The sequence below is a fragment of the Sphaeramia orbicularis genome, chromosome 16 (genome assembly GCF_902148855.1).
Source record: "Sphaeramia orbicularis chromosome 16, fSphaOr1.1, whole genome shotgun sequence".
In the NCBI taxonomy this organism is placed as follows: domain Eukaryota; kingdom Metazoa; phylum Chordata; class Actinopteri; order Kurtiformes; family Apogonidae; genus Sphaeramia; species Sphaeramia orbicularis.
The window spans coordinates 24,938,271-24,954,603 of record NC_043972.1 but is presented as its reverse complement, the minus strand read 5'-3'; the positions used below and the strand labels follow the sequence as shown (position 1 = coordinate 24,954,603).

The 16,333-nt window shown below is 35.1% G+C and overlaps 1 protein-coding gene across 5 annotated transcripts in view; it reads right to left on the bottom strand.

Annotated features, from left to right (window-relative positions):
* Positions 1 to 261: 261 nt before the first annotated feature.
* LOC115435711 (RNA-binding motif, single-stranded-interacting protein 3) overlaps positions 262 to 16,333 on the bottom strand; it is a 238,765-nt gene continuing 222,693 nt past the window's right edge. For 4 of the 5 annotated variants that reach the window (XM_030158306.1, XM_030158309.1, XM_030158307.1 and 1 more), the window contains 4 exons: positions 13,000 to 13,116; positions 10,099 to 10,185; positions 5,726 to 5,847; positions 262 to 3,074 (listed from right to left, as the gene is read on the bottom strand). In XM_030158306.1, the coding sequence (XP_030014166.1) occupies positions 3,071 to 3,074; positions 5,726 to 5,847; positions 10,099 to 10,185; positions 13,000 to 13,116 (330 nt within the window). In that variant the 3' untranslated portion in view covers positions 262 to 3,070. Of the gene's footprint in view, positions 3,075 to 5,721; positions 5,848 to 10,098; positions 10,186 to 12,999; positions 13,117 to 16,333 lie in introns of those variants that run through there. The other variant, XM_030158311.1, reaches the window with a different exon arrangement.

Sequence of the window (16,333 nt, the reverse complement as noted above, 5' to 3'; positions counted from 1 at the left end):
AATTTAACTCCTGGCGCTTCAATCACTGGTGGGTTATTACGGTCAATTAATCTTGTTTGTATCTTCACACCTGTTTAGTCTGGTCTGTCAACATTAAAATTCCTGGTAACTTGATCAAACCACACACGAACAAAAGCAGCTCCACCTAAAATAAAATAAACATCCAACTCCTGCTTCCAGCCTCAGCTCTGTTACTTTGACGGCGGTGCCCTCTAGTGGTGTTGTATCGTACCTGCAGAACATACAGTGCAGAGTGCCCACTGTTTGAAACATTTTTTTATTGAAAGATTTGTCTAAAAAGAAAACAAAAAGAAAAAAGAGACATTTGAAACTACAGCAATATCCACTGGTTCTACAGACACTCTCAGAATCACAATTTGAAAGACATGGGAGGCATGTGACCAAGCAAATAAAAAAATAGCATCATCAAAGTATTTCTGTTGCATCTTCTTTTACACACCTGTACAAAAAAGATCTCATAAATACAACTTTTGTTCTCACTTATTTTTTTTTTTGTTGTTTTGTTTTGATGTTTTACTCTCTCTCTTTCCTTACAATAATTTATTTTCCAATAGATGTTTGTTTTCTGCTCGGTTTTGGTTCACCATGATTTTTCTAGTTTCAGGTCGACCCCTCTGTCTCCGTTAGCTTCCTGTCATTGGTGAAGGGTAAGCAGGTGGGTGGGGTTTAGAGGATGCAGCCCAGAAGGAGTTTTGTTCTTAATATTTTTACAAATGCAAACACATTTGCTCATTTTCAATTCTGCTTATTAGAAATAGAAGAGAGCCGTTTCAGCGTTCGATTGAGTTCAATGGCTGAGAGCGGAAACAAGCCTCTTCTTTCACATCCAATCATACAATTTATTTTTTTATTTTTTATTATTTAACACACTCTGACTTTTTAGGTGCACCTCTTACACACCCCACCCGACTCATAACTACCTCACTCCCCGGTACTTAAAAGTATTTAGCAGCTCACACACACAAAAAATAAAAAATACAACAGAAGAAAATTTCAAGAAAACAAACAAAAAAAAAAGTCCTCCTTGTGTTCTCAGGAGAATGCACATAAGCTGAAATGATTTAGTTGAACAGAAATGCCCTTTCCTCTCGCAGAGATGAACTCCCTGCTCACATTTGAATGGCTTGTTGGCCTGAAAGTGTGGTTTTCAGAATAATGAAATCTAGTTTTATCATAGTGACAAATAACTGTTTAAAATGAATATTTAGGGATGGTCAGTGCAGCCTAAAGACGGTGTATTCAGGTGTGTACAATCCTAAGAGTAAACAGCAATAATATCCTCCTGAGACCCAGGAAAATGAAAGTTTTGGCTTTTTTACATTAAACAATTGTCTTGATTGGAATCAGCATAATGCAACACATTTTTCAGATACATTTTTGAAATTATTTTTATTTATTTATTTATTTTTTACTGGAATGTCCTTTGCCATGGACAGCCTTTTTGAAGTAAAACGGTGAAAATTTTGTCCCCTACAGAGGACAAGAAAATGCATTGCTGGTTCTCAGGAGGTTATGCATTTCAGCCTCTACGATAAAATAAAGAAACCCAATTTATTGTCAGTAATATACTTACCTTTTCCACTATCTCCACACCACAGGATGTCTGGTCTCTGGACAGGTGTTACAACGCCACGTCAGATCATCGCCACGTTAAATTGCATGACAAAACAAAACATCTCAGAGCACACTCTTCCGGTTGAGGCATTTGTGTATTTGTTCGGGCTTCAGCCCCTTTAAAGACCTACTGCAAGTTCCCACTCACAGATAAAATTACCTCGCACAACAGCATGAGAAGAAAAAAAAAACAAACAAAAATCTCAGTCACAGAGGTGAAAAAATAAAGGAAAAGCAACTTAAGGAAGATCTCTTCAATACCTAGTTTCTTCATCTTTGGTATAAAATATGCCACCTGTAGGCTGCGGTTGTTCAACAGTTAAGAAAGACTCAAGAAACTGTCAACAGTTTTACTAAAACTATTGCTTTTTGCACATTTAAAAATCCTAGCATTTCTTTCTGCTTTTTGTTTAAGTCAGAAATGTTCCTTTTTTTTTTTTTTTTTTTTTTTTTTTACTTTTTGCATTGAGACACACGAAGCAGGCAAAGCAAAAACTTTTGAAGGTAAAAATACTGCAAGCAAAAAACAAAGAAATAAAACAGTCGATTGAATGAAAAAAATTTTAAAAAACAAAAATTGCATGAAGGAACAAAATGTTCATCCTATGAATAAACTGCATTTTTTTTAAGAAGCAGTGGACTTCCCATAAGTCGCATTAGAGTTTTTTTTTCCTACCAACCAACATCAGCTGCACTGCACCACATAATTTAAAAGTCATCTTCATACAAACACAACCTTTTTTTTTTTTAACCTGTACAGATAGCTTTGTAGATTTCATCTCCACGGCTCTTGAATCTCCAAGAACCTCTCAAATCATTCAAACTTTGTCTTTTTTCATAATTCAACACAATGGAAACTTTTTTTTCCCAATGTTTGAGAAAATTAAGGCAATAAAGATTTACGAAAACATTGACATTCTAGAAAACTACTCAAATAATAAAAAGAATGAAAATAATATAGCTTAATATGAAAGGAAGACAACCTGTTTTTTTTTTCTAGACTCTGCTTCCTTCCTTATTTTTTTAATAAAAAAAGTCTGAAAATCTACCTGCACATTCAAATGTTCTTTTTTCTTTTCTGTACAGCGTGTTGTTGAGTTTAGATTTCAGTCTTCTCTTGGAGGCAAAGTCCAGTCTCATGGTGAGAAATAATAAACCCAAAGTTGCAGACTGCGTTTGATTTCATTGTCCTAAAAGTTCAGCAAAACATCATTCTTTTTCCTCTGTCTTTTTCTTGGTTCCCTCGGGTAAGAAATATAATAGATTTTTTCTTCGTTTTGGTCTTTTATTTGTGCACAGTTGAAGCATTCTCCGCTCAGTGTTATCCGTGTCACCATTTTTTTTTTTTTTGTCCGGGTTTCGTTTTGATTCTCTCCATCTCCAGTGCAGTGCAGTCCTTCTAAGGGCAATGCAGCAATGATTCTTACCCATCTTGTTATCTATAAAAAAAAAAAAAAAAAAAAAAGACAGAAAATAAGTCAGTGAACAAAAAGGTAACTGAGAAAACTGGACAGTGTTTTAGTGTTCGGAGCTGGAGCAACATTCTCAAACCCACAGCAGGGTATCTGTGAGCCAGAGGAAGAACACAAACAAACAAACAAACAACAGGAGAAAGATAAAAATGGGAAACGAGTGCTTTAAAGTAGAAGATGCTGCATGTCAGCAACCACAGAATGAAAAAACAAAACACAAAAACAAAAAACATGTCTATGCAAATATACACTGTAGTCTTCTGTTGCTAATTATACTGTATGTAGACTGATTTAGGAAGATATATTTCACTTTAGAATCACTAACTCAGCAAACTGTGTCCTAATAAATGTCAAGATTGTAACTAGGGAGACTTTAAGCCACTCCTCCAACTGTGTTATTCTCAACACATTTAAAGACCTAGTAAAGAGACAATAAGAAAAAGTACACAGGCTTTCCTCAGCAGAATCTACGTGTGAAAGCAGAAACTGGGACATTTCTCAAATCACATTACTTGCCAAAAATAATAAATTATCAGAATACCTTCGCTGCATGTAAATGAAATGGCACAGAAAAATAAGCAAACGCCTTCAATATATTTCGACTAATATCAACTTTTGAAAAACAGTGCTAAAGTAAATACAGTGGAACTTGAAAATAACTTTATGTTCATTTTGTCATTTTCTTATATTAGATTAGCAGTTCTTCTGTGCGACAAAGTTAGTAAGGTTGAGTGTTTAACCTTAGTGACGTGTTTTGACTACATCTGCAGTCTTCCTCAAAGCGCCGTCTGACATGTGATCAGATGACGCTGTGAAAAAAAGACAGCAGGACGACTGACAAGAACATTAAAAGAAAAAGGCGATCTAGAAGAAAGAAAAAATGAGCCATCACAGACCACTGCAAGAGGAACTACAATGCAGTTGCGGAAAAAAATTATTAGACCATCAAAAGTCATCAAAAACAAAGATTATGCAATTAAGTACTAACTCCTGTGTGTATCATGTGACTAAAACAGACAGAAAAGAAAACATGGAATGCCTAAAAGCACTGTTTTTGTCAGTACAATGCCATAGATATTGATGTAAGAACTGAAGTGATTTTGGTTATTATCAAGAAAACATGGAAAATGCATAGATATCAGCTCTGAAATGAAACTCTTATGAGCTATTTTTGTTGTTATTGTTATATTTGTCCAAACAAATGTACCTTTAGTTGTACATTAAAATGAACAAGAAGTTGAAGAAAACATAGGTGGTCTAATAATTTTTTCCGCGACTGTATTATGGACTGGGACAAGGGAAAAAATTTAACATCGGAGACCAACAACTACAAGAGGTGGATAAAAGAGGCCATTGAGGTCAGGAAGAGGGCCAACGATTCCATGAACCGGGACAAGGGGTCTACACTCTTTCGCACACCCGGGACTCCATCCTCCTGAAACTATCAGATGGCGGGGGGCGTGACCGGCCTGACAGATTCTGACACATCTGTCAGGCCAGTCACCTGATAAAAAAGACACATGCTCACATGTCAGATGATGCTCTGAGGAAGACTGCAGACATAGTCCAAACATGCACTGGAAAAATCTAAATCTTACCAAGTGTATTTTTCCCATTTCTAGTCAAAATATCTCATCACACTTAACCCTATAATGCTAAACGTATTATATTGATACATGAGTTTGAAGCCGTCTACATGATCAGTGTGATTTTTTTTTTTCTTGAAAATCCTGATGTATACAATTAGATACATGCAATACACAGATAATCCACCAGGGGGAGGAATTCGTTCACCAGAGGCCTTTCCAGTGACACTACAAGACTGTCATTTTGAAAAGGAATTATCAATTTGCTAGACATGTTTGTGTTATATTATGTTTTTGTTTGTTCCAAAATAATAATATTTGAGCATTGAGACCAGATGTATCAAATATGATACAAAACTGAAACTCATACATGGAAATTGATATTTGAAAAACATTTTCATTCACAGACCAATAAAGGCTCCAGTTTCAAAGAACTGGAATTTTCTTTTCAATGATTTAAGGGTTCAGGCTTTACAGGGTTAAAAATAAGACAGAATCACCTGAAGAGTAACTTTTTAGTGAGATATAAGAACTTATTTTTTGACAATAGACATTGAAAATCTTATTTCAAGCAATCTTACCAAGATAATTTTCACTTGTTCCATTGGGAGATTTTTTTTGCTTGAATTAAGCAAAAAAAAAAAAAAAGTCTGGAATTAAACAAAAAAAATCTGCCAGTGGAACAAGTGAAAATTATCTTGGTGAGATTTCTTGAAATACGATTTTCCAGATCTATTGTCTAAAAATAAGTTCTTATATCTCACTGAAAAGTTACTCTTTAGGTGATTATGTCTTATTTTAAGTGTGATGAGATAATTTGACTAGAAATGAGAAAAATATACTTGGTCAGATTTGGATTTTTTCCAGTGTGTCAGCGAGGTAAAACACTCACCCTTACTAACTTTGTTGTAAAGAACTGCTAATGTAATATTTTAAAAGAACTTGTCAGTGTCAAACAGGAGTAAAAATAAACAGCAATAACAAACAAGAAATGATGTGATTAAATATGTGATATGAAGTCACTGCGCTCACTTAGTCTGCTGGTAAGAATAGGCTGTGGCATGATCTGCTGTGTTGTCCACTGATAAAGGCTGCTGCCCACTGCCGTCCTGTGAGGAGGGGGCTGTCTGTGGAGATGCTTCTGTCACCACGCCCTGACAACGTAAACACAAGGAACATTTATTCATTGATTTATTTTTTACTGATTTTTCCACTTAACATACACACACAAACACAAACCCAACAAACACAGAGAAGGTGTATAATATATACAGTTACATTTGCTTCACACTATCCCGAAGTTTATTCTAATCTTGTTATGGATCTTTGTAAACAACAATCAGCGTCTTATACTTGTACAACAGAACTGTCATAGTCCATTCCTCACCTTCTCTCCATTAAACTTTGACCTGTGTTCAACATTAACAAAAGAACGTTACAAGTGAGAAAAACGAGGAATATTTTCAACCATGAACACGTTTAGGTTCATCCTTTCAACCTTAGCCGAAGGACTCGTACATTCACACTGCAGGTCGATTCAGATTTATGGCTCAAAACTCAATTTTTTGTTCAGTGATTCACTTTTTTCCCCAGAATTTGGTTAATATCAGATTTTTCTTCTCCTTTTGTAAAAATACTAATACACACTGAAAACACATTGAGTGTGTGTGTAGTGCAACTAAACAATGTCCATTCCATAACTGCTTTTAATGCTCAAAGACCCAGGACTATTTATTCATCTAACCGAAGTTTATATCTATTTATTATTTTATACTCTGCATTTTTCAGTGAAAATTAGGGTTTTTTTAATATATTAACCCATAAAGACCCAGTGCTACTTTTGTGGCAGTTTGCAAATTATTTTTTCTCTATATTACCCCTTTCTTAAATGATTTATCATTGTTTATTGTAATATTATCCTGTTTATTTTGTGTTTCTTCAGTGAAAATCAGGTATTTTTTCTATATTTCATTTACTGATCCTATAGATGTTCAGAAAAGCTTAGAGTAAATTCAAAGGGTATTATATCAGAAACAGAGAAAACTGGAGAAAAAGTGACTTTTTCAGCAAAATCTATCAAATTGAACATAATCCTAGTGTGTCCATCCACTGTCACTGATCCAACTCCATGGGTTTTACTGGTGAATTAATGTTGTAGAAGATGACGGTGTTTCCATGTTCACTACAAAGCCTCTGAACATCCAAAAGGGTCATGTCTGATGACCATGAAAAACTGCATTTTACACCAATTATTTACATGTATAGATAGGATTAGTGGATCAACAGGTATTAAACAGTTTAGATCAGTAGATGCTTTTGGACGTCAGTGGATGTTTGGGTCTTTATGGGTTAAGTTGACTGAGCATGTAGATGTTCATAAAAGTTCAGAGTAAATTCCAAGGTTATACGATTAAAACAGAGAAAAATGAAGCAAAAGTGATTTATTTTCTCTAATTGAATGTAAAAACAAGACTATATACCATCTGTTTCATGACGGTGTTTCCATGTTCACTACAGAGTTTCTGAACGTCTAAATGAGTCATATCTGATGACCATGAAATGCTAAGAAACTGCATTTTACCTGAATTAGTTCAATATTGTGATAGGATTAGTGGACAGAGCATGGTCATAATTAATTATCAGTTAGGCTCCACAACAGAAACTGCTCCAAATAATTCTGTGCAATAAACTGTGCAATTAACAGTACAATAAACCATATCCCCATCCAACCTGTGGCATGATCAGCATGTGCACAGCTGTAAATGGTAGGGATGTCCGATAATATCGGCCCACCGATATTATCGGCCCGATATTGGCATAAAAATGTAATATCGGTGAATATCGTTATCGGTTTTTTTGCCTATCATTAAAACCGATAAAATAATGCCTTGATTTCGCTGGCATTTACCGACGCGTAAATGAAGCATTGTTTGTAGCTGAAAGAAATGTGCAGTTTTCAAAATTGTACAGTAGAGTTGCCACACTGTAATAGACTCATGGAGGGAGGGAGAGAAAATAAGTAAATATGGCATATTTTCCACAACTTAAGTTGAAGTATGTATTCTTTGCACAGACAGTGTTTACATTTTGAAAGCCTTGTTGTATTTGAGAATGCATCCAATGTGGCATCACAATAAAATTAAGCATGATGTGTTAATTCCATGACAGGAGATATGTGATGTTACCTAAAATTAGTTTAATATCCCACATATATCGGCAGCAGTATCGGTAGATATCGGAATTGGAAATTAAGCGTTGGACAATATCGGCATATCGGTTTTTGGCAAAAAAGCCCTATCAGACATAGGGATATCCCTAGTAAATAGTATATATAGCTTTTTTTGATTTGTCTTTATTTTTGATTTTGCACTTCTTTAGCTCCTGTGCTTTTGTCCTTTGCTGCTGTAAATCTGGAATTTCCCCTTGTGGGACTAATAAAGACATATCTTAATTTAGCTTATCTTATTTTACTAGGAAAGCATTTGTAAGTGTAGAGGACAAGGTGAAGAAAATGCTTCAAATTCTTAGAGAAAGATTCAATTCAATTCAAGACTTATCGGTCCTGGGGGGAGGGGGGGGGATTGTTCCTACAATAACAAAGATATTTATCTCTTTATAATATTACACTATGGCAGGGGTGTCAAACTCATTTTCTTCCGGGGGCCACATTCAGTCCAATTTAATCTGAAGTGGGCCGGACCAGTACAATAATAGCATGATAGCCAATAAATAATGACAACTCCAAATTGTTTTAGTACAAAAAATAACATTCAATTATGCCAATATTTATATTTACAAACTATCCAAACAAAAAGGACGTGAATAACCTAAAAAAAAATGAAATTTGTTATGAAATATAAGAACAATTTTATCAATATTATGCTTCAACTATACATATGCATTACAGATCAGATCTAAAAAAGGCAAAAAACATTCAGTAACAGGCAGAATATTGTTAAAATTGCACTTAATTTTCTATGGACATTTCAGGTTGTTCATATTTGTTCAAGTTATTCACATTTTATTGTTAAAGGATAGTTTCTTCATGTAAATATTTTCATAATTTAATGTTTTTGGCACTGAATCAGAGAAAAATTTGGTGTTGTCATGATTTATAGGTTATTATGATATTATTTTTGAGTTTGATGCCCTAACTTGCATTTTGCAAATTCATCCCGTGGGCCGGATTGGAAACTTTGGTGGGCTGGTTTTGGCCCCTGGGCCGCATGTTTGACACCTGTGCACTATGGCATTGGTCATTATCCTTTTGTAGCCCGGCCCACCGCTTGTAGTAATGACACACCTGAATTCATATGTTCCAGTACTTGTGTATATAACGTATGCGGTAGTATTTAATTTTCTTCTGTCCAAAGTTGCCATAAATTTCAGTCTATAGTCATGTGAGTTGGGATCTCACTGTTCAGACAGAAGTTGAACTGCAAAAGATCAGATCTGTATCTGATTTCAGACCTGAAATAGCGGTGGATCAGATCAGAACTGAACTGATCAGACATATAAGTTGTGCTGCTTAACTGTTTGGATCTCACATATGATCACATATGAACAAAAACATCCCATTTAGTCACTTTTGAATGCAGTGTGAACATAGTTTTTGTCTCAAGCAGCAGTTTGGGCTGAAGGAAATGATTTTTTTTCTGTTGATTATTTCCTCAATTAATTTATCTGCCAACTGCTCAATAAAAAAGGCAAACATTTTAATGAAAATGTCATGATACAACGTGACACCCTCAAATGTCATGTTTGGTCTGCAGCCCAAAGATGTTCAGTTTACTGCCACAGAAAGAAAAATATTCACATTTAAGAAGTGGAGACAAGATCGATTTTGTCTGGGAAAAAAAAAAAAATCATTAAAAAAACACTCAAAAAAAAAAAAAAAAAAAAAGTAGACTAATAGTTGCAGCTGTAGCACCAGTAAAATACATATTATTTTGTCTAAAATTCCCCAAATAGACCACTGCCAAAGCCAAATATTCACTTTATTAGAGCCAACACTTACTCTAAAATTCATCTCTCCCTCTGCTACACTGAATACATAATATGACATAATTAAGGCCAAAACAAATTTCCTCAGGGGTGATAATATAAGTGACAACCACTAAATGCACTTTTAGTTTTCATTTCACAATGCCATAGCCATTAAAAACTAATAATAGGGAGAAACAATAGAGAATTATATATAGTGGAATTAAGTCAAAGTCATTGTTATACATTTCACAATTGGTTTGTATTTTAACAGCAGAGGCACAGATGTGGCCAAAAATGCTTTCAGCCCTATGCGATAAAGCTTTTAAATGTGCCCCGTAAAGCCCTCTGTAGGCTGCTGTGGACAAAGTAAAAGCTATGTGTAATAACCACGATAAACAACAAGTTCTGCGTGTCCTTACTTCCACTGTGATGGCAGACGCAGGCACTGCAGTGTACTGGGGAATGTAGGTTCCTTGCATAGGAGCAGCGGCTGCAGCAGGCATGTACTGCAGAGAAAGGAGGGGCGGTGATACACACACGTTACAGCGATGTAAGAACAAAAAAAAAAAAAAAAAAAAGTCCTTCAGAAGGTCCTGAATTATAGGTGCTGTCTGACAAACTGGCTGAGAGGTACGGGTGTTTGACATTTCACAGTAAATTAGAAAATAACACTTGGGCTTAGTTCAGGGGGCACGGAATATTTTGTGCAGAATTGGTGATGTTTTTTTAATCTCTACTGACTCATTATAGCTAACATTTCAAACCTTAAAAGACAAACACTGAAGCATAGGGTTCAAGACGGGTTGGAAGTGGTTAACCCCTTATTGACTACATGTATTTATTCAGAAAATACAAAAGCTTACAGTAAATCACCCCATATCACATCAATACCAACATGTACAACTATACTGCAAATATGTAAATGATGTATTTATTCACATAATAAATAATACACATAACAGATTCTCTTTTATTCTTGATTTCAGATATGATTTTCAGATTTCAGATGATTCAGATTTTTTATTTTTTTTTTAATTCTTAGTTTTATTTTTACAGTTGTTCTATGTCTTTTAATCTATTCTTGTATTTTACTCTGTTATTTTGGTTTTTATTTATTTTTCTGTATAGCACTTCGGTCCACTGTGGTTGTTTTAAAGTGCTTTACAAACAAAGTTGGATTGGATTTCAGATTCTTTCGTATTTAACCGAAATGCTAACTTTGCACTCACCACATTTCTGGATTGTTCCAGGTCTAGACTGAAGACCAGAGGGGACAGGGCTTTTAGACTTTGGAACTCTCGCCCCTGAACATTAGAGCTGTTACCTCTGTTGAGAGTTTTAAATCACTGCTTAAAACTCACTTTTTTGCACTGGCTTTTAATAAGACCTGAGATGGACATTTGAATTATCTTAGAGTTTTAAATTATTGCCTTTAGTATTTATACTTATTGTTTTAATATTTTTAATGCATGGACTATGTGTCTGTATTGTTTTATTCTATTTATTGTCTTTTACTCTTATTCTGTTTCATGATTATGTACAGCATTTTGGGACAGTAGTATCTGTTTTTAAGTGTGTTATATAAATAAACCTTGACCTTTTATATTTCATGTTTTACTCTTGAATGTTTCTGCTTGTCTCTCTGCGCTTTGTTTTTGGTATTTCGCTATATTGCCATTTCCCCACAGTGGGATCAATAATATCTTATCTTATCTTATCTTATCTTATCTTATCTTATCTATTTAAAACAATCAATTATTTGTATTTTTGCTGTCAAGCAGATCCATCCAGACCCACACCTCCAGATTTAGCAGCATGTTTTACCCATGTGCAATACGGGTACTGAACACATTTTTGTGACAATACCTCAAATAAGGATATACATTTAATATATATCCTCAGTGTTCAGCCAGGGCCAAGGTAAATATATTTATCTCTACCATTTCTTGGTTGGTTGACATGCTTGCTTTTATTCTGTATATAGATTTACATTTTTTTCTTTAAAATTGCACTATGCACCACAAGAGAGTTGTCTCTTTTAATTTCATTTTACATATTTATAATGGCAATAAAGGCATTCTATTCTATTCTATTCTATTCTATGCTAAATTAGGTGGATTGTTCATTTGAATATAGTACATACAATGGTCTCATTAGGGCATAACTGTCATAATTATCATAATAATTGAACACATTTTCCAGTCTCAGGTATGTAGATTATTTTATTGATGCTGCTATTGAACAGTTCCTCCAGTCGACAATCCAAACGGTACAAAAAAAACTATCCAAAAATCAGTAGAATCTTATGAAATTAATAACACACTGCAAAAATCTCAATCTTACCAAGTGTATCTTTCTCATTTTTAGTCAAAATATCTCATCACACTTAAAATAAGACAGAATCACCTAAAGAGTGACTTTTCAGTGAGATATAAGAACTGATTTTACTTACAGGTAATTTTCACTTGTTCAGTTGGCAGATATATATATATATATATATATATATATATATATATTTTTTTTAGCTTAATTCAATATTTTTCATTTTTGCTTAATTCAAGATCATTTTCGTTTGTTCCATTGGCAGATTTTTTTTTTGCTTAATTCAATATTTTCTTTTTTTTTTTAATGACAAGAAATGAATTGTTGTATTTTACCATAAGAAAAAGAAGAAAAAGAAGAAGAAGAACAAGAAGAAAAAGAAGAAAAAGAAGGTGAGGAAAAGCTTTGTTTGAAATCAGAGATTTATGGTTGATAATGAACAGGGTTTTGAGAAATGTATGTTCTGATGTAGAACATTTAGAGCTCCATGTGCAAATGTGACACATGAACCGAATCTTTTCTCTTCAGGATTCTTCCTCTAACTCCTCCAGTGATTCTTCTTTTCTTGTTTTTTTTTTTTTGTTTAATTCAATATTTGTTTTACTAAATTCCAGCAAAAAATAAAAAATAAAATCTGCCAATGGAACAAGTGAAAATTATCTTGATAAGATTTCTTAAAATAAGATTTTCAAGATCTATTGTCTAAAAATAAGTTCTTATATCTCACTGAAAAGTTACTCTTCAGCTGATTATGTCTTATTTTAAGCGTGATGAGATATTTTGACTAGAAATGAGAAAAATACACTTGGTAAGATTTAGATTTTTGCAGTGCACTGTTACTAAAACAGGCTGTTGAAGTTGATCTATGAGCGTTAGGGATCATAAATAACCAGGTAATTAATATATAAGAGTATTGAGCAGGACCTCTATACAAGAACAGTGGAATATTGAGGTGAATTTGCAACAATAGTCTACAAAGGGTTAAAGGAGAGACTCACAGTGCCTGTACTGCCCAGAGACAGGTGGTTCATCTGCTGGGTGAGAGGAGCCATTACACTGGAGGGGTGAAGAGACAAACTGGGTTCTATGGCCGCGGCTGGGGTGATCACAGCACCCTGAGGGGGAAGGAAAGGAGACACCAACACATTACTGTACAGGGTGAGCAAGTTATTATCTCCAGTCAGTGAACACCACATGGCACACAACCTCCAGAAATCACTGAAATTCAAGTGAAAAAAAAACAAAACAAAACAAAAAACACGCTGCTCTTGAGGGGAAATCAAACTAAAATGGAAATTAGGCATGTAAGGTTGTCGGAGGAGAGACGACTGATGTGGGTGGCAGAGATGGTGAATATACAACAGTGAACTTAAATTATGCTTTAATAAACAGGATTTGTACATAAAGTGTGACCTAAGGGAGAAACAGGAAAGGAAAAGCTGAGGGGAATGTAATTGTTACTGTAGATCAGAGGCATTTAAAGGAGATGGTTTCAACAATAGAATAACAGGAATTTTCACAGAAGAAATATATCACATACGTTTTCAGTTTTAAAATGTGCAAAACAATTTGGAGGTATTTATCTACATCCGAGTTTTTAAACACAGTATGCACTTGATTCTGCTAGGAGTCTCTAATATGCGATGATTAAAGCTTTAATAGTCGATGTGATTGTGTGGGATCATTTGTTTCCAACACCGGTGCCAATAAAACTCTACTTATATAGCTCAGAACGCAGAAATTATATTTAGAGATGAATGCATGCATCACATTTTACTGATCTGTATTCATACTGTCATTTCAGCCAAATGAACAAGATGCAAAACACAAAGTATTAACGTTAGTGAAGAGGGATTCGAAGCCATTAACAGCTGATCAAATACAACAGGCCCCAACAATGAATGCAATTATTTACTTCAGTGAATGTGAACTTTGTTACACATCCACAAAAGGATTGAGCTGATTTTTTTTTTTTTTTTTTTGCAGGTTCAAAACTGTTGCAACTGACACAAAATTAAAGCATGTAAATTCATAAAACATGTGCAAAAGGTGGAATTCACTGCAAGCTGTGCTGTCAAACACAGTGAAAAAACCTGTCTGTGCAATTTGCATGGTTACAAATAAGTGACTATTCATACATTTGGTGCAAAATTGTCCATTTTCTCTGCCAAACTGTCTTATTCAACAAAGACCAAGCCCAATTGCTACAGACAGTTTGGTAAATGCAGTTAAACCTGCAGAAAACTGGTGTTAACTGTGCACAAACTCACCTCTGAGTTTCTGTCTCAGGATTGTGTCAGGATTGATTTGTGTTGAATTAATGTTAAATGATATCAAGCATCAGGTTTCAGTGTTTGAGGACCTTAACCATAAGAACCACTGGTTGAGATTTACCTGGATAAATACAAATAAATCCCAGAACTGCAGTGCACACCACATTAATGACCATCAGATCCATCAGGTGTTAATGACGTTCCCCCTGTTATACCATGTGCATACATGGGAACAGTCTATTTTGGAGTTCAGAAACACCAACGCAGCCGGCTCTGAACCCAACACTAATGTTTCTGTAAAACCCCAGATGTATTCAGTGACACCTAACATTATTTTTAGAGTCAGACTTGAATAAATCCTCTTTTAGAGCTAACTGAATTACACTCTGAGCTGGAACCTACTTTAATGAGTACTTCAGTAGGACATGTTATAGATGCAAAACAAATGAGAGGCATGAACGTTAGTTTGATTGTACAGATCTGTGTGTCTGCACATCTCTGCTCATTAGAGACATGCAATCTGAAGCAGTTTTGTAGTATCTGCATTTTTACCATGCCCCCCTGAAGGGAAGGCAAGGGTGTATTGTTTTTGGTTTGGTTTGTTTGTTAGTTTGTTTCTTTGTTTGTTTACACTCTAGCAGCAAAACTATTGGTTGAATTCATATCAAATTGGGTTTATAGATTGCCAGTGACCCAGAATAGATCTGATTACATTTTGGGAACAGTAGGTCAAAGTTCAAATTTTTTTATGCATTTTTACCATTTTTTACCCCCATTTACCTATAATGGGTGAAATTTCAAATGTCTATAAAACATCAACTTTGTTTCAATTTACTTGTGATATGCTGACATCAGCACACGCATAGACATGATGACATCAGCTGGATCGATGCCAAAATAAGCTACAATCTGTGCGAGGGGCGGGGTTTGTTGTGCCTAGCACCACTGGCTTTTTTTTTTTTTTTTTCTATGAACAAATGTGTGCTGAAATGCAGAGAAACACCTGGAAAAACTACAAACTGACATGCCAAACAAGGAAAAATAGCACTCAGGTGCAAACCTTTATGGTTGTGTTTACGCTAGCAGATCATTAGAGCAAAATACATCCAACAGAGCAAATGATTTAATCGGTGGACACAATTCATTCTTTGTTGATTCAGCCCCTTTGTTTTTTTTAGCTTTCTTTTTTAGACATATTATGGGGCTATATTAGCTATTACACAGTAATTTTAAGCCTAATAAAGACCAAGATTTGTACCTGACGTGGTTGTGGGAAAAAACAGCAAAGATGCAGCTTAAGAGGATATTTATTACAGTGAATGGGACACATAAGTTACACTTAAGAGAAAATAACGTGGTTTTTATTTCACTCCAATTTCCACACAGACAAGTTTGTCTCCTGTTTTTACCATTTCAAATGTGCATACCCCCTTTTGAGATGAATAGAAAAGGACACAAAACTAGCAGGGATGCTTGAGATTTCCAACTTAGTTGAGTTTGATGATTCCAAATGGTCCCACTTTGTAGATGAGAATAGCTTGCTTGGCAGGCTTGACAGAGCATGCTCCCGTATGAAGCGGAAAGGCTTTTACTGTAAATCTCTTCAGTGTGAAGGGCTTTGATGCAGCCTAACACCTTGATGCGCTGAGCTTTACTTTCCAGTACAGCTCTGCCACAGACTCAACAGCTCTGTACAGATTTAATAGGAGACTCCTCATACTGTGCACTAAGAAGCCTGGCAACCTTTCTGCAGCGGTAAACACTGTTCATTTGTGATAGCTGTTTGACTACACTTCCCATGAGCACAGACAGCATCAGTGGATATATGTCAGTATCACTACAGACAGCAGTCAGCACTTCTATAGCTGCCTGTTGAGACAGGATGTTAGAAGAACACAGGTATTAAATTTAGGCATTTTAGAAACCAGCCCAACTCTTTGGCAGTCATTGAGCTCTGAAGGGTTTCACAGGGAGACTCACAACAACACACACACACACACATACATACACACACATAAGTAAACACACACAGAGCGATGAAAGTTCTAGTTGTTTGAAG